The sequence below is a fragment of the Salmo trutta genome, chromosome 12 (genome assembly GCF_901001165.1).
Source record: "Salmo trutta chromosome 12, fSalTru1.1, whole genome shotgun sequence".
Taxonomy (NCBI): Eukaryota; Metazoa; Chordata; class Actinopteri; order Salmoniformes; family Salmonidae; genus Salmo; species Salmo trutta.
This window is the reverse complement of record NC_042968.1, coordinates 58,936,657-58,963,898: the sequence shown is the minus strand read 5'-3', so window position 1 is coordinate 58,963,898 and position 27,242 is coordinate 58,936,657. Positions and strand designations below refer to the sequence as shown.

The window sequence follows — 27,242 nt, the reverse complement described above, 5'->3', positions numbered from 1 at the left end:
TACATATCTGTCTTTGTATGTGTTTGCCTGTGAACTTTTTGTGTGTCAGAGAGTATGTGCACTTTGCCATAAAGATGTGGTGTGACCATTGTGCCTCCTCAATGACAGAGAGGAGACATCCAAGCTACCCTGTCATCTCACAGTGACAGACAGACAGACAGACAGGAAGAAAGCACAAAGAAACAAAGAGAGAGAGAGAGATAATGGACTGTGGTGGTCTGTGTTACCCCTGCTGGCTGCTGGTCTGGTGCGGCTGCGGGACCTGCTGCGTTGCCGTTGGAGACGAGTGCGGCCCAGAAACCTGTAGTAGTACGAGGGTCTCCCAGAACCCTTCCTGGTAATGCCTGCCCCTGCCATGGTCCTTCCAAAAACCCAGGACCAAGCCAGTGCAACTATCACACTATCCCAAGTACACTTCAATTCCACTCACTCAGTGTCCCTCTTATCAAAACGTCCCAAAACTCTTCTCCAACTTCCAAAACACACTCTAACTTCACGCCATTCACTGTACCCAAAACGTACAAAAACTCTGCTCCAACTTCCGAAATAAACTCCCTTATTTCCCAGAGTGTCAGACACAAGAGTGTCTTGAATGCTGTGTCTCTGTATTCTGAATCACAGGAAAGCTGTTCCCATTCCCATCGCCAGCCAGGAATGACTGGAGGAATTCTGCAGAAAGAGAAACAGAGTCCACTCCTCCTCTGTCGTTCTCTCACTCAGTCATTAAGTCAGCCACTCAGGGAGAAGCCTACTAGTTACCCTGAGAGATACTTTTACAATGCCTCTCCTCCCCTGACTTGCCAACCTGCAGGGCTGTGTGTGTTTGGGCTGCATGTCTCTCAATTCATGCCATTAAGAACAACAGAAGAAAAGTTTGGGCTGTGGTGAAAACCTGGCTGGTATCGGCAGTAGGGTGGAACGGGGTGGAAGTGCAACAGGAAGCCTTTTGATTTACATGGCTTTACATCTGTTTGTCTTTACATCTGTTTGGCTTTACATCTGTTTGTCTTTACATCTGTTTGGCTTTACATCTGGTCGGCTTTACATCTCCATTTCCTTCCTCAATCTCTTTCTTCCTCTCCATTTTTCATTCATTATTCTGTTGCATTTTGGCTCCTGAGTGGCGGTGTGGTCTAAGGCACTGCATCTCAGTGTAAGAGTTGTCACTGCCGTCCTTGGTTCGAATCCAGGCTGCATCACATCCGGCTGTGATTGGGAGTCCCATAGGGCGCCGCACAATTGGCCCAGCGTTGTCCGGGTTTGGCCGGGGTAGGCTGTTATTGTAAATAAGAATTTGTTCTTAACTGACTTGCCTAGTTAAATAGAGGTACAATATTAAATGTCCACCCTGTCTTTCCACAGACTTGGACCGAAATGATCTGTAAACCTCAACAAATTACACTACAATATGATTTATTCTGTCTAACCTCATTCCATTCCTATGCTACATTCACAATCCCAGTCCACTCCAAATGACTATAGAACCAAGTATAGTACCAGTCTAAACTCACAGTCGAATCCAGTCCACACTTTAGGATAATCTCGTTATCACGGGCTCGTACTTGCCCCTCTAGGCATGCCAGTGACAACCAATGGAAAAGCAGCTCTAGACATGTCAGAGAACCAATAGGAGTGGGCTCCAAAGGTGTGGGTCAGGCAGCTGGACTAGACTGCCAGATGGACACAAAGAGGTAGAAACACACACACACTTCAGATACCCATTCATACATATTTGGACAATACACAAATGTACAATGGGTCTATTTTGAGTTCTATAATAGGAGATGAGTTTCATTGTGTACGAAGACCTAGACCTTAACACCTGGTAGAGACAGCAGAGACACAAGCCCTGCCGTTACATCAAACTGATTATGTATAGGATAGTCATTACAGCATCTACAGTAAACCACAGTTGGAATCAAACAAATTTTCTATAAAGCATTGATGAAGGAAAATGTCCTTCTACCTCTCCAATAGGGCTCCTGAGTGGAGCAGCGGTCTAAGGCACTGCATCTCAGTGCTAGAGGCATCACTACAGACACCCTGGTTCAAATCCAGGCTGTATCACAATCAGCTGTGATTGGGAGTCCCATAGGGCTGTGCACAAATGGCCCAGTGTCATCCGGGTTTGACTGGTGTAGGCCATCATTGAAAATAAGAATTTGTTCTTATCTGACTTGCCTTGTTAAATAAGAAAATATATACAGTTGAAGTCTGAAGTTTACATACACCTTAACCAAGTACATTTAAACTCAGTTTTTCACAATTCCTGACATTTAATCCGAGTAAAAATTCCCTGTCTTAGGTCAGTTAAGATCACAGCTTTATTTTAAGAATGTGAAATGTCAGAATAATCGTGGAGAGAATTATTTATTTCAGCTTTTATTTCTTTCATCACATTCCCAGTGGGTCAAAAGTTTACATACACTCAATTAGTATTTGGTAGCATTGCCTTTAAATTGTTTAACTTGGGTCAAACGTTTCGGGTAGCCTTCCACAAGCTTCCCACAATAAGTTGGGTGAATTTTGTCCCATTCCTCCTGACAGAGCTGGTGTAACTGAGTCAGGTTTGTAGGCCTCCTTGCTCGCATTCGCTTTTTCAGTTCTGCCCACAAATGTTTTATAGGCTTGAGGTCAGGGGTTTGTGATGGCCACTCCAATACCTTGACTTTGTTGTCCTTAAGCCATTTTGCCACAACTTTGGAAGTATGCTTGGGGTCATTTTCCATTTGGAAGACCCATTTGCGACCAAGCTTTAACTTTCTGACTGATGTCTTGAGATATTACTTCAATATATCCACATCGTTTTTCTTCCTCATGATGCCATCTATTTTGTGAAGTGCACCAGTCCCTCCAGCAGCGAAGCACCCCCACAACATGATGCTGCCAACCCCGTGCTTCACGGTTGGGATGGTGTTCTTCGCCTTGCAAGTGTCCCCCTTTTTCCTCCAAACATAACAGTTCTATTTTTGTTGGAGCCAGACACAAACAAACAGTACCAGTGCCTCTGTGTGAGTTTATAGTATGACCAATTTTTATGCCAGCAGCCTGTCGTTCCTCGGTCCTCACTGGGTTCATTGTGATGGGATAGCTAACATACTAGAGTAATATACTGCTGCTAACACACTGGGGCTACGCTGATATACTGCTAACACACTGGAGCTAAGCTGATATTCTGCTAACACACTGGGGCTAGGCTGATATCAATCAAATTTATTTATAAAGCCAATTTTACATCAGCCGATGTCACATACTGCTGCTAACACACTAGAGCTAGGCTGATATACTGCTAACACACTGGGGCTAGGCTGATATACTGCTAACACACTGGGGCTAGGCTGATATACTGCTAACACACTGAGGCTACGCTGATATACTGCTAACACACTGGGGCTAGGCTGATATCAATCAAATGTATTTATAACGCCCATTTTACATCAGCCGATGTCACATACTGCTGCTAACACACTGGAGCTAGGCTGATATACTGCTAACACACTGGAGCTAGGCTGATATACTGCTAACAAACTGGGGCTAGGCTGATATACTGCTAACACACTGGAGCTAGGCAGATATACTGCTGCTAACACACTGGAGCTAGGCTGATATACTGCTAACACACTGGAGCTAGGCTGATATACTGCTAACAGACTGGAGCTAGGCTGATATACTGCTAACACACTGGAGCTAGGCAGATATACTGCTGCTAACACACTGGGGCTAGGCTGATTTACTGCTGCTAACACACTTGGGCTAGGCTGATATACTGCTAACACACTGGGGCTAGGCAGATATACTGCTGCTAACACACTGGAGCTAGGCTGATTTACTGCTGGTAACACACTGGGGCTAGGCAGATATACTGCTAACACATTGGGACTAGGCTGATTTACTGCTGCTGACAAACTGGGGCTAGGCTGATATACTGCTTACACACTGGGGCTAGGATGATATACTGCTGCTAACACACAGGGGCTAGGCTGATGTACTGCTGCTGACACATTGTGGCTAGGCTGATGTACTGCTGCTAACACACTGTGGCTAGGCTGATGTACTGCTAGCACACTGGGGGTAGGCTGATATACTGCTACTAACACACTGGGGCTAGGATGATATACTGCTGCTAACACACTGGGGCTAGGCTGATGTACTGCTGCTAACACACTGGGGCTAGGCTGATATACTGCTGCTAACACACTGGGGCTAGGCTGATATACTGCTGCTAACACACTGGGGCTAGGCTGATATACTGCTGCTAACACACTGGGGCTAGGATGATATACTGCTGCTAATACACTGGGGCTAGGCAGATATACTGCTAACACACTGGGGCTAGGCTGATATACTGCTAACACACTGGGGCTAGGCTGATATACTGCTGCTAACACACTGGGGCTAGGATGATATACTGCTGCTAACACACTGGGGCTAGGCTGATATACTGCTAACACACTGGGGCTAGGCTGATATACTGCTGCTAACACACTGGGGCTAGGCTGATATACTGCCAACACACTGGGGCTAGGCTGATATACTGCTAACACACTGGGGCTAGGCTGATATACTGCTAACACACTGGGGCTAGGCTGATATACTGCTAACACACTGGGGCTAGGCGGATATACTGCTGCTAACACACTGGGGCTAGGCTGATATACTGCTAACACACTGGGGCTAGGCTGATATACTGCTAACACACTGGGGCTAGGCTGATATACTGCTGCTAACACACTGGGGCTAGGTGGATATACTGCTGCTAACACACTGTGGGATCATTGGAGCAAAAGGGTGACTTGGTGGTTTGCTATGGGTTAATTTTCCGACTGTGCATGTGTGCATGTGTGCATGCATGCATGGATTCTCACTCTCACAGCAAAGAGGACCTCAGTCAGCCATTGTTGATTAACACTGAATAGTGTGTGTGCGTGTGTGTCCGAATGCACACATGTGCATGTATGAGGAACTCAGTCAACCATGCTCGACTAAAACTAAACAGAATGTGTGTGTATTGTGTTACTGTTCAAATACATCAAGATATTCCAGCAGCTTCTGCTCTGTGGTCTCTATTACAGGAAACAGAACCAGGCCATAGAGGGGTCACAGTCAGGCTCAGTCTCAGGGACAAGGTCACTTCCTGCTCTCAGGACCTTCCTGGGACCAACTAACACACTCCTGGGAATACTCTGACATCACTAGTGTGTGTGTGTGTGTGTGTGTGTGTGGGTGTGTGTATTTGTACAGTATCATTGGTTTTTGTGTGTATCTAATTATTGGATTGAATTCTTGTGTGTGTGTGTGTGTGTGTGTGTGTGTGTGTGTGTGTGTGTGTTAGAAGTCAGCCGAGCCGTGGCAGATAAACAGTTCAATAAAAGGATTGTTGCTCTTACCTGTAGAGGAAATGGAGGAGGAGGATGAAGGGGAAAGGTCATATCCAGAGCAGAGACATGCAAAACAAACGGAGACATGGATTAGGATGGGATGAACATTCATGTCTCCAGGGGAGAAAAAATATTTGACACAGAGTACCGCTCTATACAAAATAAACACTGTATATTCCACACTTAACGTAATACACACAGTACATTGCACGTTACTCACGTACAACTGTTGACAAAAAATTTGCTGAATAATAAATACAGAAAATAAAAGGGCTTCAGTTAATAAACCACCCAAACACTTTTCCACAAAGAAAATTAAGGTAATTCCTCTCACAAAGCAAACAAAAAGAGAACAATTAATTCCCATTTTAATCCTATTTTCCCTTTTTCCTTGTTGGGACCGGGTTTTACTATCTTAGTTGAGCAAGTCACTCTGCATAAGAGTTTCTGCAAAATAACCAAAATGTATACGGGAAAATTAACATACCAAAGCACACTGGGTATTATTATTGGCCTTGTTTCGGGGCGGAGCTCATTAGAATTATACTCAGCATGCTTAGCAATTGTTCATTTTTAATTTACATTTTAGTCATTTAGCAGACACTCTTATCCAGAGCAACTTTCACTTAGAGCATTCATCCTAAAGGGAAACATCACCATTTTTCTACTTCTTATTCATCATTTCCAGCATGGGCCCAACATCAACATACACGAAATGGATGTGGGCACCTCTTCAAATTAATGGAATGTTCTATTATCATAACTCACACCCTTAGTGGAATGTTCTATTTCAGTCACACTCGTTGCTGACAGGTGTATAAAATCGAGCACACAGCCTGCAATTTCCATAGACAAACATTGGTAGTAAAATGGCCTGTACTGAAGAGATCATAGGATGCCACCTTTCCAACAAGTCAGTTCATCAAATGTCTGCCCTGCTAGAGCTGCCCTGGTCAAATGTAAGTTCTGCTATTATGAAGTGGAAACATCTAGGAGCAACAACGGCTCAGCAGCGAAGTGGTAGGCCACACAAGCTCACAGAACAGGACTGCCGAGTGCTGAAGGGCGTAATGTGTAAAAATCGTTTGTCCTCAGTTGCAACACTCACTACTGAGTTCCAAACTGCCACTTGAGCTTCATATGGAGATTCATGAAATGGGTTTCCATGGCCAAGCAGCTGCACACAAGCCTAAGATCACCATGCACAATGCCAAGCGTCGGCTGGAGTGGTGTAAAGCTCGCCCCCATTGGACTCTGGAGCAGTGGAAACATGTTCTTTGGAGTGATGAATCCCGCTTCACCATCTGGCAGTCTGACGGGTAAATTTGTGTTTGCGGATGCCAGAAAAATGCTACCTGCCCGAATGCATAGTGCCAACTGTAAAGTTTGGTGGAGGAAAAATAATGATCTGCGGCTGTTTTTCATGGTTCGGGCTAGGGCAATCATAACACTACAGCATAGAATGACATTCTAGACAATTCTGTGCTTCCAACTTTGTGGCAACAGTTTGGGGAAGGCCCTTTCCTGTTTCAGCATGACAATGCCCACGTGCACAAAGCAAGGTCCATAAAGAAATGGTTTGTCGAGATCGTTGTGAAAGAACTTGACTGGCCTGCACAGAGCCCTGACCTCAACCCCATTGAACACCTTTGGGATGAATTGGAACGCCGACTGCGAGCCAGGCCTAATCGCCCAACATCAGTGCCCGACCTCACTAATGCTCTTGGTCTGAATGGAAGCAAGTCCCAGCAGCAATGTTCCAACATATAGTGGAAAGCCTTCCCAGAAGAGAGAAGGCTGTTATAGCAGCAAAGACGGGACCTACTCCCTATTAATGCCCAGGATTTTGGAATAAGATGTTTGATGAGCAGGTGTCCACAAAATGTGAACTGCTATAAAACAATTGTTTAGAAAGGTATTTAGCATTTTGAAAATACAAATTACAGTATTTTGAAAATGCAAAATACAAAATACATTGTAGAGTAGTTCAGCCCTGTGTAATTCAAATGTCAAAATACTCAGAAGTAATTCAAATACGTATTTCAAATACATGTAACATAAATACTGCCCGTCTCTTGTATCCCTGCTCTCAGGAGAAAAACAACGAGAGCTGGATATAAGAAAGTCAAACTGACTTTTGAGTTAGACAGACGGACTGAATCTCAGGCAGCCTGTAGAAAGTGATGTGTCTAGAAGACTTGGGTGAGATTGTTATGCAGAGAGAGAGAGAGAGAGTGATAGAGAGAGCTAATATGATCTCTTCCTCTTTATCAATCTCCTTGCATAAGAGGGATTACGATTAAATGACAAAAAAAGCTGCCGGCTCTATCATAGGCTTACTCAGTACGGCCACCACCGCTGATGTTATTAACAGTCAACATTCCCGGGAAACAGATCAGCACACTGAGTATACACAGACAACCTCTCTATGTACCCCCCCCTCTCTCTCTCTCTCTCTCTTTCTGTCTCTCTCTCTCTATGACCCTCCAGTGAACTGTCTGTCTGTTTGAAGGCCGGGATACAGCTGCTGCAGGTTGTTTACATCAACATCTGATCAGAGTTGATGTCGCAGATAGTCACACACAAACACGTTCCCGCTATCAGTGGACCCTCCTCCTCATAGTTTTGGCCCAGTGGAGCAGAGACGGTCGTATTCCCCATGCTGTGAGTGAACGGATGCCTGGCTGTAGCCATGACGAGGAGTGTCTGCAAGAAAAGCCAGGAGAAAACAGGAGCCCTGGAATTCTGCCTGTCTGGGATCATGGAGCATTGTGGGAATGTTAATTAGCCCTGAGGAATGGCCTCCACAGCAGAGCCTAGGTGCTCTACAGCCATCATCGTGTTTTAATTAGGAGTCAGATATGATGACCCTCTGACTCTAAACACTGTGATCAGTGATGGGCTGTGATATACACATAGACGCAAGCACACAAGTGCTTTCAGCGTTAGCCAACGGAAGAGATTTGAGGGCGTAAATTATTTTTTAATGGGGTGAGAAGAGACGGAGAGGGGGACAGGGTGAGGGAATGAGAGACGGCTGGAGTATCAGAGGGAAAGAGAACGGGAAAAGAGACAGAGAGAATAAAAGAGAGACCCCACTTCCTGCCTATAATGTCAGTCCTCGTCTGGCTCAGACAATAATGAGAGACTGAATGAAAAGCAGACACGTTGGAGACCCCCACGCCTCCCCCCTCTCTCTCGCTGTGAGTGAGTGTGTGTGTGTGTGTGTGGTTGAGTGGGGGTTGTTGAAAGTCATAGAGAGTGAGGAGTACTCTCCGTAACTCTTTGATGTGTGGATGGGAGACATTGTGAGCAGGCTAGCAGGCAAGAGGCGTATGGGAGCAGTTACTTTAGATCTTAGCAGAAACCAACACTTTCAAAGCACAGGAAGGCAGACAACATTTTTGTCATTTAGCCTACGCTCTTATCCAGAGCGATATTGCATTATTTACTGCATTATTTTGAATATAGCTAGGTGGGAACAACCACACATCATAGTCATAGTAAGTAGGCCTACATTTTTCCTCAATAAAGTAGCTATCAGCTAAGTCAGAGCTAGAAAGGGGGAATTCAAGTGTGAGTGTCGGTTCACGAAAGGCATGTTTTCTTTGTTTTTGTAAGATGGGCAGGGACTCTGCTGTCCTAGTTTCAAGGGGAAGCTGGTTCCACCATTGGGGTGCCAGGACAGAGAAGAGCTTAGAAATGGGCTGAGCGGGAGCTGCCCTCCCGTAGGGATGGGAGAGGCAAGAGACCATAGGTGGCAGAACGGAGTACTGTTCACTCTATGGCTTAACAAGGTGTCAAGCTCATTGAGGAACTCTCTACAAGGGGACCTGGTGGGCGATAGACGACAAACATTTTAAGCTTGAGTGGATAAGTGACAATGACAGCATGGGATTCAAATGAGGAGATGGACAGGTGCGTGAGGGAGAAAAGAGACAATCTCCCCGTAGGAGAAAGGAGCCCCCCTGTTGGATCCAGACACACGTGCACAGCTCTACATTGTCCTTCAGAGTTACGGAGATCTGAGGTTCCTAATAAGTTTGAGGAAGCAGATTGGGAACAGACTTGAGTACCAGGCTACACTAAAACAGCTTCAATAACACTCTAGCAGTTAGCATCCACTATGGACTCTCGAGCTGGGTTGAACAGAGAATCAGAGACTTAAAAAATGGCACACTTCAAACTTAACCTTCTCAGGTGCAGGGTACATGCAGGACAAAGGAGAACAATATCTGCACACTTGTACAGTACTATCAAATTGTACTCAATATTTCAGGACATGGGTTTTGAATGCCATGCACATTCAGTCTAACAGGAGTTAGCTGGTGAGATCCTCGGCGAGCAGTCGTGTTGGACCACGATGGGATTACAGAAGTTGATCAAAAGTGTATCTACACTGCCCTCATCTGGACATAAGGTAGAATTGCAGCATTAGAAATCAAGGCGAATTACTGGAACACCAAGCTTACCTCAAACCTGTTCTAGCATGGCTGTGTAGTGACTTCCGTGGTCAGATAGGAGTGGGACAGGGAGGGTCATCTCTCTCTAACCACTGTTCTTAACTCCTGTCCGCTGGAGCTATATCTTTCTCCATGCCTTCCGTAACGCTCATCTGACCATAGTTCTGTCAATATGACTGCCAGTAGAGGGGAGAGGAGGGGGGCGGGATGAGGCGGAGAGATGAGAAGAAAGCGAGAGAGACAGACCGACAGATATAATGAAGGAGAAATAGAGGGTGAAAGAAGATGAGTTTGTTTGTGTCTGCTCTTGAGCAAATATTTACATCAAAAGGAAAGCACGGCATTTGAGTGGATTAGAGGAATGCTTGTGAGTAGATCAAAGCCAGTTTGATCTCTCTCGCTCTCTCTGACACACACACACACACACACACACACACACACACACACACACACACACACACACACACACACACACACACACACACACACACACACACACACACACACACACACACACACACACACACACACACACACTTAGTGTTGGTAGCGTAGTGATTAAGAGTGTCGGGCAGTAACTGAAAAGTCGATGGTTCAAATCCTTGAGCAGACTAGGTGAACAGTCTGTAGATGTGCCCTTGAGTAAAGCACTTAACCCTAGTTGCTCTGGGTAAAAGTGTCTGCTAACTGACTAAACTGTAATACACACACAATGATTACAAAGGGAAATGAAGTGAAGCAGCAGTCCAAGAGATGAGGTTTAGGAGACAGGCAGAGAGGAGATTATTGAGTTGATCACTCCAATCTACAGACTCCCACAGCACAGATGGTGGCGTCAAATAACCTCAGAGTCCACACTGTATTCCTCTTTCTGTCAATCTTTCCTCACAAAACTGAGGGGTTAGGGTTTCTCTTACCCATATTTCTCCCTCTGTCTTTTTCTCTTTCTTACCTCTCACCCGGGGGGGTATGTTTAGTTTAGTTAGGGAGGCCCTCTCTCTCTCTCCCCCGAGGGGGGTATGTTTAGTTTAGCTAGGGAGGCCCTCTCTCTCTCTACCACAGGGGTATGTTTAGTTTAGCTAGGGAGGCCCTCTCTCTCTCCCCCCAGGGGTATGTTTAGTTTAGCTAGGGAGGCCCTCTCTCTCTCTCCCACAGGGGTATGTTTAGTTTAGCTAGGGAGGCCCTCTCTCTCTCCCCCCCAGGGGTATGTTTAGTTTAGTTAGGGAGGCCCTCTCTCTCTCCCCCCCAGGGGTATGTTTAATTTAGCTAGGGAGGCCCTCTCTCTCTCCCCCCCAGGGGTATGTTTAGTTTAGCTAAGGAGGCCCTCTCTCTCTCTCTCCCACAGGGGTATGTTTAGTTCAGCTAGGGAGGCCCTCTCTCCCCCCAGGGGTATGTTTCATTTAGCTAGGGAGGCCCTCTCTCTCTCTCCCCCAGGGGGTATGTTTAGTTTAGTTAGGGAGGCCCTCTCTCTCTCTCCCACAGGGTATGTTTAGTTTAGCTAGGGAGGCCCTCTCTCTCTCTCCCCCAGGGGGTATGTTTAGTTTAGCTAAGGAGGCCCTCTCTCTCTCTCCCACAGGGGTATGTTTAGTTTAGCTAGGGAGGCCCTCTCTCTCTCCCCCCAGGGGTATGTTTAGTTTAGCTAGGGAGGCCCTCTCTCTCTCTCCCCCAGGGGGTATGTTTAGTTTAGTTAGGGTGGCCCTCTCTCTCTCCCCCCCAGGGGTATGTTTAGTTTAGCTAGGGAGGCCCTCTCTCTCTCTCCCCCAGGGAGTATGTTTAGTTTAGCTAGGGAGGCCCTCTCTCTCTCTCCCCCCAGGGGTATGTTTAGTTTAGTTAGGGAGGCCCTCTCTCTCTCTCCCCCAGGGTTATGTTTAGTTTAGTTAGGGAGGCCCTCTCCCTCCCCCCCAGGGGTATGTTTAGTTTAGTTAGGGAGGCCCTCTCCCTCCCCCCCAGGGGTATGTTTAGTTTAGTTAGGGAGGCCCTCTCTCTCTCTCCCCCAGGGTTATGTTTAGTTTAGTTAGGGAGGCCCTCTCCCTCCCCCCCAGGGTTATGTTTAGTTAGGGAGGCCCTCTCCCTCCCCCCCAGGGTTATGTTTAGTTAGGGAGGCCCTCTCCCTCCCCCCCAGGGGTATGTTTAGTTTAGTTAGGGAGGCCCTCTCTCTCTCTCTGACTCTCACAGAACTCTCTAACTGCTCCTGTGGTTTTCTAAACATCCCCCCAACTTGGAATGGACAGCACAATACGACTGCATTACATAACCTTCAGAACTCCATACGCACACCAATACTCATACAAGGAGTGGTGGAATACCAAATGCTGTTTGTCGTTAGCATAGCTGTCTGAGTTTTAGTGTGTACTTGCAAAGTTGCCCACATCTTACTAAAACTATACTTCACACTAAAAAGTATATTCCCTTTCTTTGCCACTAGGTGGCTTTACTAGAGGAGGCATGCTGAGCACATCTCTTCTGCGATGCCAAGCACACACAGTGTGTGTGTGTGTGTGTGTGTGTGTGTGAGCGTGCGCGCGTATATACGTACATGTGTGCGAGTACAAGCACGTGTACACACGGATGAGTCTGATTGTGTGTAGGTGTGAGAGCCTCTGGGTGTGCGTGCACGTGTTATGACAGTGGCCTTTTCACCTCCATCATAACAACGTTAGCGGTCTGTGTGCTGCTGGGAGCAGGGTCATGGGATGGGTAAATGTAGTGTTCCTGTTAAGGCACAGGAGAGTAATGGGACTAGAGCATCAGGCTGCCTGTCTCACACTGCTCCCATTCATTGGAAATATAACATGTGGTACACGAACGCATGCACACGCATAGGGCTGGCACAATTACCGTATAACCGTGTAACCGGCGGTTATCGTAAAAAAAAAAACACAGTGTAAACGCACACAAACGCACACACAACTGAATATACAGTAGCAAATTATACACACAGCATGATGCCTTGATATACTGAAAGGGCCCTTAACTGAGTCGTGATTCATCAACAGTCAGTCAAGCGGCCAGTGTGTGTGTGTGTGTGTGTGTGTGTGTGTGTGTGTGCGTGTGCTCGTGAGTGCGTAGTTATAATTAGCACTACTCAGAGACCTTTTGGCTGGTGAAAAGGAGTCGTGAGGTAGTTAGTGAGGGACAAGCGGGGATGGCACAGAGTCAAGGCCAGTAAATAGGGAGAGATGGAGAAAGAGAGAAAATGAAGGAAAGTTGTGGTAAGATCGAGCCTTTTGACAAACACATGCAAAAACATCTACTGCCTGGATAGACTGTACACTGGGGACTCAATCAGCGAGTGTTAGTTGGTGTCAAAAGCATTCTCTCTCTCTCCCTCTCTCCCTCTCTCCCTCTCTCCCTCTCTCTCTCTCTCTCTCTCAGCATCAGTCATTCTTCTCTTGAGAGGACAACAGTAAACCAAGGCTTATAGAACAGAGGGATAGGATCTCTCTCTCTCTCTCTCTCTCTCTCTCTCTCTCTCTCTCTCTCTCTCTCAGCAGTATTTCATTAATTAAACATGCTATGCCTATCCCATACATACTTAAATGTGCTTTACGTAACAAATTCCCTGAGATGCAACTTAGATACAAGTCCCGTCAGGAGTTCGGTGGGATGTAATATTGCAGAGAGTAAGGTTACCCTACAAACTCGTATATGAGGAGATACAGTTCCTTGACAAGTAACTTTTGAACAGCTGTCATGTAGCCTGGCCTGTGATGGATCTGAATGAACTGAGAGATGAGGAACAGAGAGCACGTCTTTAAAGGACAATACAGAGCGGGAGAGAATGCGTGGCCTGAAAGCTGATAGAGGGCTTGACCTCGAGAACAATTTCAATCTGAGTCTCGGACGTGTGTATGCGCACGCGTGCGTGTGTATGCGCACGCGTGCGTGTGCACAGAAGCAGAGAGGTGATCAGAGGTGCCTCTGGAGCCTTCTAGCTCTCAGCATACAGTGAGGGAAAAAAGTATTTGATCCCCTGCTGATTTTGTACGTTTGCCCACTGACAAAGAAATGATCAGTCTATAATTTTAATGGTAGGTTTATTTGAACAGTGAGAGACAGAATAACCCCCAAAAAATCCAGAAAAACGCATGTCAAAAATGTTATAAAATGATTTGCATTTTAATGAGGGAAAAAAGTATTTGACCCCTCTGCAAAACATGACTTAGTACTTGGTGGCAAAACCCTTGTTGGCAATCACAGAGGTCAGACGTTTCTTGTAGTTGGCCACCAGGTTTGCACACATCTCAGGAGGGATTTTGTCCCACTCCTCTTTGCAGATCTTCCCCAAGTCATTAAGGTTTCGAGGCTGACGTTTGACAACTCAAACCTTCAGCTCCCTCCACAGATTTTCTATGGGATTAAGGTCTGGAGACTGGCTAGGCCACTACAGGACCTTGATGTGCTTCTTCTTGAGCCACTCCTTTGTTAGCCTTGGTCGTGTGTTTTGGGTCATTGTCATGCTGGAATACCCATCCACGGCCCATTTTCAATGCCCTGGCTGAGGGAAGGAGGTTCTCACCCAAGATTTGACGGTACATGGCCCCGTCCATCGTCCCTTTGATGCGGTGAAGTTGTCCTGTCCCCTTAGCAGAAAAACACCCCCAAAGCATAATGTTTCCACCTCCATGTTTGACGGTGGGGATGGTGTTCTTGGGGTCATAGGAAGCATTCCTCCTCCTCCAAACACGGCGAGTTGAGTTGATGCTAAGGAGCTCCATTTTGGTCTCATCTGACCACAACACTTTCACCCGGTTGTCCTCTGAATCATTCAGATGTTCATTGGCAAACTTCAGACGGGCATGTATATGTGCTTTCTTGAGCAGGGGGACCTTGCGGGCACTGCAGGATTTCAGTCCTTCACGGCGTAGTGTGTTACCAATTGTTTTCTTGGTAACTATGGTCCCAGCTGCCTTGAGATCATTGACAAGATCCTCCCATGTAGTTCTGGGCTGATTCCTCACTGTTCCATGATCATTGCAACTCCACGAGGTGAGATCTTGCATGGAGCCCCAGGCCGAGGGAGATTGACAGTTCTTTTGTGTTTCTTCCATTTGCGAATAATCGCACCAACTGTTGTCACCTTCTCACCAAGCTGCTTGGCGATGGTCTTGTAGCCCATTCCAGCCTTGTGTAGGTCTACAATCTTGTCCCTGACATCCTTGGAGAACTCTTTGGTCTTAGCCATGGTGGAGAGTTTGGAATCTGATTGATTGATTGCTTCTGTGGACAGGTGCCTTTTATACAGGTAACAAGCTGAGATTAGGAGCACTCCCTTTAAGAGTGTGCTCCTAATCTCAGCTCATTACCTGTATAAAAGACACCTGGGAGCCAGAAATCTTTGTGATTGAGAGGGGGTCAAATACTTATTTCCCTCATTAAAATGCAAATCAATTTATAACATTTTTGACATGCGTTTTTCTGGATTTTTTTGTTGTTATTCTGTCTCTCACTGTTAAAATAAACCTACTATTATAGACTGATCATTTCTTTGTCAGTGGGCAAACGTACAAAATCAGCAGAGGATCAAATACTTTTTTCCCTCACTGTAGGTCTTGAAACAAGACACATCTAAAATGACGTTCCCTCAACGTTCCCCCAAACTTCACCGGCCCATCTGAACGCCAACACAGACACCTCCTACTCCCACTCCTGTCCCATATCGCAGCTAGACTGGAAAAGGGTTCAAGTGAATTTGACGGTAGCTTACAGGCGGCTCGGTGACAAGTACAATTCTGTATTTCATATTACAGTACACCTACTGTAATATGAATATGATATCAAAACATGAACTGGGTAATGACACACAGTACAATACTGTGAAATGTACAGTATTATAATGTAAAAAAGTTAATGCTATTGCAATGGGAATGCATGAACGAATGGGTGAGTGAAATTCATCCTATTTTACAGGAATTTACTGTAATTTAAAGGGATTGGTGCAAGCAGGTTGCCTTCTAGGTAAAGTGTTTACACATTAAGGCATATTAATGAATAGTTGGTGTTTCAAATCACTTGCACTTCTAGAGACCTTAAGAAAGGCTTCCAACCTGGCAAAAACTACAGGGCAAAACAGAGCAAAAAGACATGGCAAAATGCTCATCCATTTAAGGTTAAGACGTGCTGCTACTCCAATCTTTCCCATATTCATTTCCCATTTCACAGGGCTCTATAACCACATATGAGTTTAATTGGTACAGCATTCTTACTCGCGGTTGCAAACAAATATAGCCTCTTATAAGGCATTCCTCAAAATATGTTAATGAGCCAGAAACAACAATCGGCACCCACTTGTGGTCAAAAGTGTTTTTGCGCTCCGAAGATATAGTACAGTACTCTATTCTGTGGTGTGGAATTACAGTACCATTTGAAATACAGCAATTTTCCCACAACGCACCATCATTTACAGTATGCCGTAACACGTTTCAGATTTTACTTTACTGTTCATAATACCTAAAATGACCATAGAAATGACAGTTTACCGTTACAATGTAGGAATTCACTTAGCTACTTCTCCAGAGTGCCCTGGGGGTGTGAGGGAGGCAGGGACAGACCCTGTACTGTGTACTATGCCCTTCAGGTAAAACCAGACTGCGAGGAGAACCTATACAGTGCCCTCCAGGTAGAACCAGGCTCCTTGGGCCATGTGCATCGACAACTCTTATTACAGAGCCCAGCAACAGCAGATTAAATAGGTCACACAGAATTAGATTCACAGTGCCATATTATGGGACAGAGGGTTAGGTAGAGTTGTTCCCATACTGCTGCTACAGTACCTCTCCAGTCTTCTCAGAGGGTAGTGAAACACAGTGAACAAAAGGCTGAGGACAGGAAGTGAGTTATTGGCTTGGACAATAGCCAGGTGTTGGGTCAGGTTGGCCCAAAATGTCGGAAGGAGGAGAGGTGAGGTAGGTTAGCACTGGTATTCTCCCTACCTCCCTCGTGTGAAAGCCAAACAGTCTAAAACCACGGACAGCAAACTCAACTCATTATAGCAATTATACAACTGCATAGAACAGATGAGTTTTTGTGACACTGCTGGACAGAAAGAAAGAGAGAGAGCAAGGGATAGAGATGGGGAGAGAGGGGGTGGGGGCAGAGACAGAGGGAGAGATAGGGAGAGAGGCCTTTCCATCCATAATGAAAGAAAATAACAACAACAGGGGAAAGAAAAGAAAAGCCTGAAAGGGGGACGAGAGCAGAGGAGAGGAGAGCAGAGAGGGAGAAGAGGAGTGTGGGGAGAATTGAAAGGAGATGAGAGGGACTGTTGGGTTTCACTAATGAAGGCTGCCTGATTGAAACCAACCACTCGAGAGGTTCACACACAAAATACTTCTGGCACCAAAGGTCCACTGCCTGCCCTGAATAAACAATTCCACGAACACACACATGCTTGAGCATGTATACACACATGCGCACACACTTGCATAGTTAGATTGTAATGCACTCACAAACTAAATTCATAAACACACACGTGCACCCACAAACACTCAACCAGGTGCGTGTCTTCGAGTACGTGTAAGTGATACTGTCAAACTCCAGAGTATCTCTGACCATCCAGCCCCATAGAATGTACTGTCATCTATACAACCTTATCATGTTCTCTCAGTGGATATGTCAAGTGTGTGTCCACTTAGTCCTCTGGCCAGAGTATACTGTAATATCTCTTATTCACTGAGTACTGTCAGGTCGTCTGACCTGATGAATAATTGACCTGATGGTGGTGTCTGAATAAATCTACTCTCACGATCTAACAATCTGTCCAACTCTCAGGTTTGATATTTAATGTAGAGATAATTATCGACTTCCTCAACACACCCTGCCCAGTGGCCACTGAGCCATCTGAGAGTTAAAAGTATATTATATAGAGAGCGAACCGTAGTCCCTTGCCGTCTTGCGATGTACCATGTGTCATCATGTTTCATTTGTAGGTCCAGTAGCCTATCTTCAGGCCATAGGGTTAGATCCTTCTGGAACTACACCTCTGACCTCCAAGTTAATGGTTAGACTCTGTTACACTGAGTCAATAGTCAGACTACTTAGCTAATTGGTTGTGCCCACAAACGACGGTTAATGGTCAGTGTTGGTGTTTGCCAGTTAACTGGCACCGTAATGGTCAATGGCTGACTGATAACCGTCGGACTGAACCACTTTGGGATCTGTTCGGTCAGTTAACGGACTGACGATTGGGTTTGTGCAAGTGTGTGTGTGTGTGTGTGTGTGAGAGAGTGAGAGCGAAAGAGAGTGAGAGAGAAAGAGAGAGAGGCTAAGCATTGCAACTCTAGAGAGTAGCTAGCGATGAAGAAGGACATCCCTAAAGATTTCAAAGCCACTAACAAGCTTTCTGCTTAATGCGCAGACAGGGCAATTAAAGGAGATAGTGAGTTATAAGGAGATAGTGAGTTATCAAATAATTAAGATTGATTCATGTTCAGACCTTAACACCATCAAAGCCTTCCACAGATTTGTCTAGAAGCGACACGTACACTGAGTGTGCAAAACATTAGGAACACCTTCCTAATATTAAGTTGCCCCTCCGTTTGCCCTCAGAACAGCCTCAATTCGTCTGGGCACGGACTCTACAAGGTGTCGAAAGCGTTCTACAGGGATGTTGACTCCAATGCTTCCCATAGTTGTGTCAAGTTGGCTGGTAGTGGATCTCTACTGCGAATAGCTCGTTCGATCTCGTCCCACAGATGTTCAATTGGATTGAGATCTGGTGACTGGGTAGACCACTGCAGAACGCTGAATTCACTGTCATGTTCTTGGAACCATTCCTGGACAATCCTAGCCTTGTGGCGTGGGACGTTATACTGCTGGAAAAAAATGATTTTGCAAACGGATACACTGTTGCCATGAAGGGATGCACCTGATTGGCAATGATGTTCAGATATCCTGTGGCATTCAAACGTTGCTCCACTTTTATCAAGGGACCCAATGAAAACACACCCCCCACCATCACACCACCAGCCTGCAATGTTGACGCGGCATGATGGATGCATGTACTCATGTGGTTTTCTCCGTACCCTAGTTCTCCTATCATTATGAAACAGCAGAAACTGGGATTCATCAGACCAGGCAATGTTTTTCCAATTCTCCACTGTTCAGTGTTTTTCGTTCCTTACACAACTGCAATCGGAGTTTCTTGTTTCTTGCCGAAAGAAGTGGTACTCTGTAAGGTCGTTGGCTGCCTTGCCCCATTCGTGTCAAGGTACAACGAGTTGCGCATTCTGTTATGGGTCTTTGGCCACCAATGTTGTACTGGACTGTCAGTTGACCAACTCTAGCCCGTCTGTTGCTCTGCACAATTCCTTGTTAGTCTCCTTTGTCGTCTTTCATAAATGACCCGTTTTCAACCACTGACCTGCCGTTGGGTGGATGTCCTTTGGGTGGTGGACCATTCTTGATATACACGGGAAACTGTGTGCTTAGACCTAGAGAAACCAGACACACAGGCAGTGGCGATCGGTGCCGTTTAAGATGAGAGAGGACGATTTTTGTTGGGGACATGGCCTTATTTCTATTACAGCATATTGGATGACTCATTCATATTGCATTCACCTAGCTCAATGTAACATCGATAGGTTTAGATTACTACATGATACACACATTTTCCCTATACCCATCATGAGGTTGCTACAACCTAGCATATGAATGAAAGATTATAACATCGGTTGCACAGGCCGAGAGAAACTTTGAGCAATCAAGGTGACAGACAGTGACACATTCAATACCGCCTTGCACACTCTTGCCTGTATCTAGCTGATCTAGGGTGTAATCATTAATCCAACAGTTGCAAACAAGAGTTTCTATTGGACAAATTCAGCTATGTCACGTAAGCATTTCACTACACTTGCAATAACATCTGCTAACCAGGTGTATGTGACCAACACAATTTGATGATTTTGATTTATTTATCCCCGTTTCAAGAAACGTTTTTTTTTAACAGAATCGGCAGAACGAATACATGCCTGATCACACATAAACACAGTTCACTTTCATAGCAGCCACATATAATCAGCATGATCACTTTGCTTGTTCATTCAACAAATTTTCCACTGCAGTGTTAGCCACCTGTAGCTTGTGCTTTCAGTACTAGATTAATTTTCTGATCCTTTGATTTGGTGGACAACATGTCAGTTCATGCTGCAAGAGCTCTGATAGGTTTTAGGATGTCCTCCGGATACTGTCATAATTACTTTGTAAGTCTATAGAATGGGGTAATAACCATGAGCGTCCTAGGTTTTGTATTAAAGTGGACGGAAGCAAGCTGTCCTCCGGCTACACCATGGTGCTACCCTACAGAGTGCTGTTGAGGCTACTGTAGACCTTCATTGCAAAACTGTGTTTTAATCAATTATTTGGTGACATGTGAATATGTTAAGTATAGTTTTATCTAAAAAGGATAACTTTTTTAATGTTTCACAATTTGTATTTATTTGAAATTCACTGAGGAGGATGGTCCTCCCCTTCCTGTTCTGAGGAGACTCCACTGTACGCAGGGTTGGCAGAGAGGCTGATTCTGAGCTGTCCACACAGCCAGTGGTCTTCCCTGTGGGCCTGAGCTGCTGTCTTATCTCTACCCTACACTGTTCTGGTCTGGTGGGCCACTCTGATTCAAAGACCCACATGGAAACACAATACATGCACTACAACCTGTGCAGCCAGCACAAGATCCAGCTACGACAGAGTCATACATCTACCACAGCCACCACGGAGTCCTTCAGCTACCAAAGGGCTAACATAGGGTCCAACTACCACAGGGCTATCGCAGGGTCCAACTGATGATTGTACAGAGAGAGATTCAAAGCCATTAAAGAACGAAAGCCCCAATCAGCGAACACTACCCACCAACCAGGACAACTCAGAATGGGGCTTCCCACACTCCCAACACAAGACACCCCCTCTCTTCTTTTCCTATTTTTGTTATCATTATATGTCCGACTATGAGATAAGGAAACAAACCTTGGCCTTCCTGCTAATCTAAAAGGCACGCGTCATTCTGTGAGCGAGAGAGAGAGAGAGAGAGAGAGAGAGAGAGAGAGAGAGAGAGAGAGAGATGAAAGAGAGATGATTATGCAACACCGAGCAGCACCGCAATGCGTCCCGTGACATACCCAAGCATGTAATATATATAGTGCCCATCTTTTTCACGAAGACTGCATACCAAAAAAGGGCTATAGGACAGTATAGAAAGATCAACTATATGTCCAACCATGTCTTTCTTTGTGTTTGTTTTGTATTCTATTACATTCAGAGACAGCAATACTGGGACTCCTGTCTCCATTGGGTTCTAATGAAAAACCCTATAGTGGTGGTCCCACTGTCAGTCAGATACAATAGCTATCTTAACTGAGATGCGCACGCACGCACGCACGCACGCACGCACGCACGCACGCACGCACACACACACACACACACACACACACACACACACACACACTTCATACTGTAGGTCATGAATATATAGACACTTATGGGTACAGAAAGCATCTTCTTGACAAAGCACATCTTCACCAAAAGTGTCCAAAACATCGGCAGACCTTCACTGCAGGGTTTCCACAACTCACAGTGTGTGTCTCTTTATTTATTAAGGATCCCCATTAGCTGCTACCAAGGCAGCTACACTCTTCTTGGCATCCAGCAACATTAAGGCAGTTATATACAATAAAAAAATACGACATTACATTTCATAACACTTTTCACAACACATTAAGTGTGTGCCCTCAGGCCACTACTCTACTACCACATATCTACAATACAAAATCCATGTGTATGTTATCATGTGTATGTCTATGCTTATGTCTGTGCCTGTGTGTCTTCAAAGTCCACGCTGTTCCATAAGGTGTATTTTTGTCTGTTTAAAAAAAAATCTGAATCTACTACTTGCATCCGTTACCTGATGTGGAATAGAATTCCATGTAGCCATGGCTCTATGTAGTGCTGTTCTGGACTTGGGGACTGTGAAGAGACCTCTGGTGACGTGTGTTGTGGGGTATACATGGATGTCCGAGCTGTGTGCTAGTAGTTCAAACAGACAGCTCGGTACATTCAGCATGTCAATACTTCTTACCAAAACAAGTAGTGATGAAGTCAATCTCTCCCCTACTTTGAGCCATGAGAGATTGACATGCATATCATTCATTTAAGGTCCAGCTGTGCTGCCCTGTTCTGAACCAATTGTAATTGTCCTTCTTTGTGGGACCTGATCACACGACTGAACAGTAGTCCAGGTGTGACAAAATGAGGGCCTGTAGTACCTGCCTTGTTGATAGTGTTGTTAAGAAGGCAGAGTAGCACTTTATTATGGACAGACTTCTCCCCATCTTAGCTACTGTTGTATCAATATGTTTTGACCATGACAGTTTACAATCCAGGGTTACTCCAAGCAGTTTAGTTTCCTGAACTTGATCAATTTCCACATTATTCATTACAAGATTTAGTTGAGACTAAGGGTTTAGTGAATGATTTATCCCAAATACAATGCTTTAAGTTTTTGATATATTTAGGACTAACTTATTTCATGCCACCCATTCTGAAACTGACTGCAGCTCTTTGTTAAGTGTTGCAGTGATTTCACTCGCTGTAGTAGCTGACCTGTATAGCGTTGAATCATCCGCATGTATAGACACACTGGCTTTACTCAAAGCATGTCATTAGTAAAGATTGAAAAAAGTAATGGGCCTAGACAGCTGCCCTGGGGAATTCCTGATTTTACCTGGATTGTGTTGGAGAGGCATGCATTAAAGAACACCCTCTGTGTTCTGTTAGACAAGTAACTCTTTATCCACAATATAGCAGGGTGTGTAAAGCCATAACACATACAGTACCTGTCAAAAGTTTGGACACAGCTACTCGTTCAAGGGTTTTCTTAATTTTTTTAAATGATTTTCTATATTGTAGAATAATAGCGAAGACATCAAAACTAACTAACTTTTGAATGAATTATGATAGAGACATGAAGTTTGGACCGTTGATTTTCTTAGAGGATTATCTACACAATTAACATAGTATTTTACCCATTGGTCAAAATATGTGTTTTTAATCAGAGACTCTGTATACATAATTACGTGCTTGTTTTGATGTGAGACACTGTCTCTGTATGCAAGGTACTTAATCCTAATTGCTCCTGTAAATTAGTCTGGATAAGAGCGTCTGCTAAATGACTAAAATGTAAAATGTAAAAATGTGTGTGTGTGTGAGAGAGAGAGATGAGAGGCTGGTGCAGTTCCTCTAGCTGGTGGGATTTGAAGCCTAGCAGCACGTTTTCCATAAAACCAACAAATAGATGAATTATTGAAGCAAACTAAAAGATTTCTGCTCTGATGAATATTTCACAACTAGAGAGAGAGAGAGAGAGAGAGAGAGAGAGAGAGAGAGAAGTTAGGGAGACAGACACTCACACACCAGACAAACAAGGGGTGATGGGAAGAGTGTCCTCATTAGGAGTTCAGTAAACTACCAGTTTGTGTGTGTAAGTTGCATAGTTTCATCCATTGTGATGCTAAATACACAATTAACACTCCCCTGTGACCTTTTCTCCCTACCCTAGCCTGTCCTTCTGCAAGCTCTAGTCTGGTCTCCCCTCTGCTCTGTCACTACACACTGTATAACACAGCCTAGTTTCAGTCACAACATACACTACGGTCGAGCCTGGGGTTGGCGTCAATAAACCCTGTGACAAGATCAACCGCTACAGCAGAGAAGTGTTCCGTGTGGCGCAGTTGGTAGAGCATGTCGCTTGCAACGCCAGGGTTGTGGGTTTGAGTCCCATGGGTGATGTAAATGTAAGCCCTCACTGAGTCGCTCTGGATAAGAGCGCCGAATATTAATATGAATAAAGTTTGGTGGTTTTGATTTCCATTTCACTTCCTACTCAAGTCAGGGCATGGAATACCACAGCAAATGCTTTCCACTTTTGAGTGGACATACTGATATGATAGAGAAAATATTTTGTGTGAATATGTTTTTCCAATAGACCTATATATCATTTCTACAGCTTAATTGTTGTGCTCCGTGACATCAGTGATAATTTTCCTTGAACGTTTTCTGCTTAAGGAGTGCAGTTTCCTGAAGTACAAAGGCATTTGCTCATGATGTATTTATGACACGTCAACATGTCTACACACATTCCATATGGTATTGCCCTACTTCCTCACGTGGGAGTGTATTGCTCTGTCTTTCACACATGCTCACACTTGCATAAACACACATGTAAGCACACACATGCAAGCACACGCACAGACACACACACACACACACACACACACATACACACACACATTCACGCACACACAGTTTCCTCTGTTAGGCACAGCTGTCTGTGCTGGTGTAAGGACAATTTGTTCTGCGCAGGAAACAGAAAAGAGGGGAAAAATGTGTTTCACTCCAAGGTTCCCCCTCCTCTCACCCTATCCCCTTACAACCCCCCCCCCATCCCCCAACATCCCTGACACCTGGACATTCCAAATGTTGCCAAGAAAACCAACCTAAGTCCCAATGTTTGTGCTTGTTAGTTACAATGTCCCATTGTCATTATGACCACGCTTATACACTGTCATTTCAGACATTACTGACTGCACTGGCCAGTGAATCGAATCCCCGAGCTGACAAGGTAAAAATCTGTTGTTCTGCCCCTGAAAACTGTTCCTAGGCCATCACTGTAAATAAGAATTTGTTCTTAACTGACTTGCCATGTTAAATAAAGGTAAAATAAAAAAAACTCAGGGTACCGGGCAGAGTGTGTGTATTGCTGTGTACTCCTAAGAATACACACACGACTACAGTGTGTCTAGACTGCCCTGTCGAAAATAACAACTCCCCTTCTGTGTGTTCGACTCTAAATCTCCTGCCCTGAATAGCCACACGCAAACACACACACACACACACACACACACACACACACACACACACACACACACACACACACACACACACGCGTACACACGCGCACACGCGTACACACGCGCACACACGCAAACACACACGCACACACGCACACACGCACACACGCACACACGCACACACGCACACACGCACAAACACACACACACAGACCTGTGTGAGAGACAGGGTCGTACAAAAAACTACCCCTATTTCAGACACTCACTCACACGTACACACAGCCCTGTTTGAGATGCAGGGTGGTAAAACAACCCACATTTCCTGCCTCCGCCCCCTAACCTCCCGTTCACAGAGTATCTACAGCCACACAACTAGTTTTGCTTGACATCAGGGGACAGTTAGTCCTGTCAACAGCTCTCTTCCTAACAGCTCTTTGCCCCCCTGTGTCTGTGTGTTTGTGTCTATGTGTGTGTCAGACTATTAGAAAGAGTGGGCCATGCCATGCTTGCAAAGCTATGAAAGGAGAATTCACCCGGTTAGTTTACGGTCAGTTTCAGGAAGTCCTCTCTTCCCTGTGACTAATGACCTGTGATTCACTTCTATACCGGTACAGGACCTGGTTCGATCTTTTTCACCACTACAGTATATTATAAGCCTCACTAAGGTGAAACAAGGACAGAGAGTACACACCAAAAAATTATATTCGGGAAGGGTGATGGTTTTATGTGGAACCCTTTAAGCTCTTCAATGTTTTTTTTTATAGTTCAGAAAAAGGTTATTTTCTCTTTTAGTGATCATTAAAATGGAGGGGAGCGACTTATTACATTACATCATTTACATTACATTTTAGCAGACACTCTTATCCAGAGCGACTTACAGTAGTGAATGCATACATTTCATACAATTTCAGACATTTTATTTTTTTCCTGGGCTGGCCCCCCGCGAGAATCGAACCCACAACCGTGGTGTTGCAAACACCATACTCTACCAACTGAGCTACAGAGTATTTTGGAGTGTGGTTTGCACACAGCTATTTTGTGCAACCGCGAGTGAGTGTCATTCCAGTTTATGTAATGTGTTGTGTTATGCCTTATATATATATATATATATATATATATATTTAACCTGTTTGGTATAGGGGGCAGTATTGAGAATTTTGGAAAAAATATGTTCCCATTTTTAACTGCCTCCTACACCAACTCAGAAGCTAGAATATGCATATTATTGTTCAGGTTTGGATAGAAAACACTCTGAATTTTCTAAAACTGTTTGAATGGTGTCTGTGAGTATAACAGAACTCCTATGGCAGGCAAAAACCTGACAAGGTTTCAAGCAGGAAGTACCCTGTCTGACAAGGAGTCGTGCGTCTTACCTCTTTTTATTGAAAAGTAAGGATCTTAGCTGTAACGTGACAATTCCCAGGGCTCCAATAGGCTCTCAGAGCCCGCGAAATAACTGAAGGTTTACGAGGGAACCTCAGGTTGAAACATATTATCGCCTTTTGTAAGTGGATGCTCGGAGGACCTTTCAATGATGCGCGTGCATGAGTCGCTTCTGAGGAGAAATTTTATTCGGCTGTTTAGGCTCAATGCATACTCCCGGTCGGAATATTAACACTTCTCTACGACATAAATGGCATAAAAATTGGTTTTAAACAGCGGTTGACATGCTTCGAAGTACGGTAATGGAATATTTAGACATTTTTGACACGCCAATGCGCCATGCGCGACACCGCGAAAAAGCATTCTAGAACTCACGAACAAAACGTCGCTGTTTGGATATAACGATGGATTATTTGGGACCAAACCAACATTTGTTATTGAAGTAGAAGTCCTGGCAGTGTATTCTGATGAAGAACAAGCAAGGTAAGAACATCTTTCTTATAGGAAATGTGATTTTGGTGGATGCTGACCTGGGTGGGTATCTAAATAGCTAGCCCTGTAATGCCGGGCTATGTACTTAGATTATTGCAAAATGTGCTTCATCCGAAAAGCTATTTTAAAATCGGACATATCGAGTGCATAGAGGGGTAATGTATCTATAATTCTTAAAATAATTGTTATGCTTTTTGTGAACGTTTATCGTGAGTAATTTAGCAAACTGTTAGTAAATTCACCGGAAGTTTGCGGTGGTTATGCTTTTTCTGAACGTCACATGCTAATGTAAAAAGCTGGTTTTTGATATAAATATGAACTTGATTGAACAGACATGCATGTATTGTATAACACAATGTCCTAGGTGTGTCATCTGATGAAGATTATAAAAGGTTAGTGCTGCATTTAGCTGTGGTTTGGGTTTATGTGACATGATATGCTAGCTTGAAAAATGGGTGTCTGATTTTTTCTGGCTGGGTACTCTGCTAACATAATCTAATGTTTTGCTTTTGTTGTAAAGCCTTTTTGAAATCGGACAGTGGGGTTAGATTAACGAGATTCTTGTCTTTAAATAGCTGTGAAATAGTCATATGTTTGAGAAATTGAAGTTATAGCATTTCTAACGATTCAAAAATCGCGCCACTGGATTTCAGTGGCTGTTACGTAGGTGGGACGAGTTCGTCCCA

General features: G+C 44.7%; 1 protein-coding gene across 3 annotated transcripts in view; it reads right to left on the bottom strand.

Annotated features, from left to right (window-relative positions):
* LOC115203862 (disabled homolog 2-interacting protein) overlaps positions 1 to 27,242 on the bottom strand; it is a 197,773-nt gene that overhangs the window by 156,738 nt on the left and 13,793 nt on the right. Inside the window, exon 1 of one of the 3 annotated variants that reach the window (XM_029768917.1) lies at positions 228 to 814. The exons of 1 other annotated variant lie outside the window; for it this stretch is intronic. In XM_029768917.1, coding sequence (XP_029624777.1) covers positions 228 to 357 — 130 coding nt within the window. In that variant the 5' untranslated portion in view covers positions 358 to 814. Of the gene's footprint in view, positions 1 to 227; positions 815 to 27,242 lie in introns of those variants that run through there. One more of the 3 variants, XM_029768916.1, reaches the window with a different exon arrangement.